At 44.8% G+C, this 1618-nt stretch overlaps 1 protein-coding gene across 1 annotated transcript in view; it reads right to left on the bottom strand.

The window, feature by feature from the left end:
• Positions 1-1618, bottom strand: part of LOC117939059 (SH3 and multiple ankyrin repeat domains protein 3-like) — a 27405-nt gene that overhangs the window by 11970 nt on the left and 13817 nt on the right. The window contains exons 10-12 of the mRNA XM_034864102.1: positions 1210-1323; positions 983-1058; positions 71-153 (exon numbers count right to left, since the gene is read on the bottom strand). Of these exons, the coding sequence (XP_034719993.1) occupies positions 71-153; positions 983-1058; positions 1210-1323 (273 nt within the window). The remainder of the gene's footprint in view (positions 1-70; positions 154-982; positions 1059-1209; positions 1324-1618) is intronic.

The following is a 1618-nucleotide window of genomic DNA, read 5'->3' as shown; positions in this document are numbered from 1 at the left end:
CCCTCCATCCCTCCATCCCTCCATCCATCCCTTCCTCCCTCCCTCCCTCTCTCCATCCCTCCATTTCTACCTTTAGCTCCTCTGAGGACGAAGCCGAATCCCTCGCTCTCTCTCTTCTGCAGGACGGCCGTCTTCTCCTCGATCACGTAGTCACTGACAGAAGACACAGATATTGGCTTGTTCATATATGATAAATACAGATTTGTAGGTACCTAAGCGCAGGGCTGTAGTACTTGGGTTCGGTCTTGGACACAAGACCTTTTTTCTATGGTCTCGGACTTGTCTCGGTCTCGGCCACTGGTCTTGCCCAATATGGCTTCTGGTCTCGACTGAGTCCAGTTGTCTTTATTATGTTGATAATAATATTGGAGGAAAAGGGAAACCCAAAATGATTGTCTTGATACTGTCATTCATAAGACCTTTTAACAGTCCTGGACTCGGTCTTTACTCGGACTCAAACCTTTTTGGGCTCGGTCTTGTCTTGGACTCAACTAGTCCTGGTCTTGGACTTGTCTTGGACTCAACAAAGGTGGTCTAGACTGCAGCCCTGCTTAAGCATGTACTAAATGAGGCCCCTGGAGGTGCACTTCAGGTAGGAGTACTGATGGACTATTACCTGTAGGAGGTGATGGAGTATTACCTGTAGGAGGTGATGGAGTATTACCTGTAGGAGGTGTACTGATGGAGTATTACCTGTAGGAGGTGTACTGATGGAGTATTACCTGTAGGAGGTGTACTGATGGAGTGTTACCTGTAGGAGGTGTACTGATGGAGTATTACCTGTAGGAGGTGTACTGATGGAGTATTACCTGTAGGAGGTGTACTGATGAAGTATTACCTGTAGGAGGTGATGGAGTATTACCTGTTGGAGGTGATGGAGTATTACCTGTAGGAGGTGATGGAGTATTACCTGTAGGAGGTGATGGAGTATTACCTGTAGGAGGTGATGGAGTATTACCTGTTGGAGGTGATGGAGTATTACCTGTAGGAGGTGTAGTTGTCGTAGGATCCTACAGTATAATGTCTGAACAGTCTCTTCGTGCGGTCCTCCCTCGTCTCTGAAACATACGTGGACATATTTCAGATAGGACAGTATATAAAGTTTATATACAACGTTATATATCAAACATCTGTAAATATAAAGGGAGCTGTCATAGGTATTTATTTCGTAGATATATATGTATCTATATATATATATGCAGTATTTACCCAGTCGTGGGTCGTATTGTCTCATCTGGACTTCTTCAATACAGTCAGCAGGAAACCATCCAGTTCTTCCTTTAACGTTTCCTTCCCAGAATCCTCCTTCCCCAATGGACAGAACTGTAGATCCACAACACACAGAACTGTAGATCCACAACACACAGAGCTGTAGATCCACAACACACAGAGCTGTAGATCCACAACACACAGAGCTGTAGATCCACAACACACAGAGCTGTAGATCCACAACACACAGAGCTGTAGACCCACAACACACATAACTGGGGATATATACACCCCAGATATATACACCCCAGATATATACACCCAAGATATGTACACCCCAGATATATACACCCCAGATATATACACCCCAGATATATACGCCCCAGATATATACACCCCAGATATATAC

This window comes from Etheostoma cragini, chromosome 23 (genome assembly GCF_013103735.1).
Source record: "Etheostoma cragini isolate CJK2018 chromosome 23, CSU_Ecrag_1.0, whole genome shotgun sequence".
In the NCBI taxonomy this organism is placed as follows: domain Eukaryota; kingdom Metazoa; phylum Chordata; class Actinopteri; order Perciformes; family Percidae; genus Etheostoma; species Etheostoma cragini.
The sequence above is the reverse complement of the archived record's forward strand: the minus strand, read 5'-3'. Positions and strand labels throughout refer to the sequence as shown.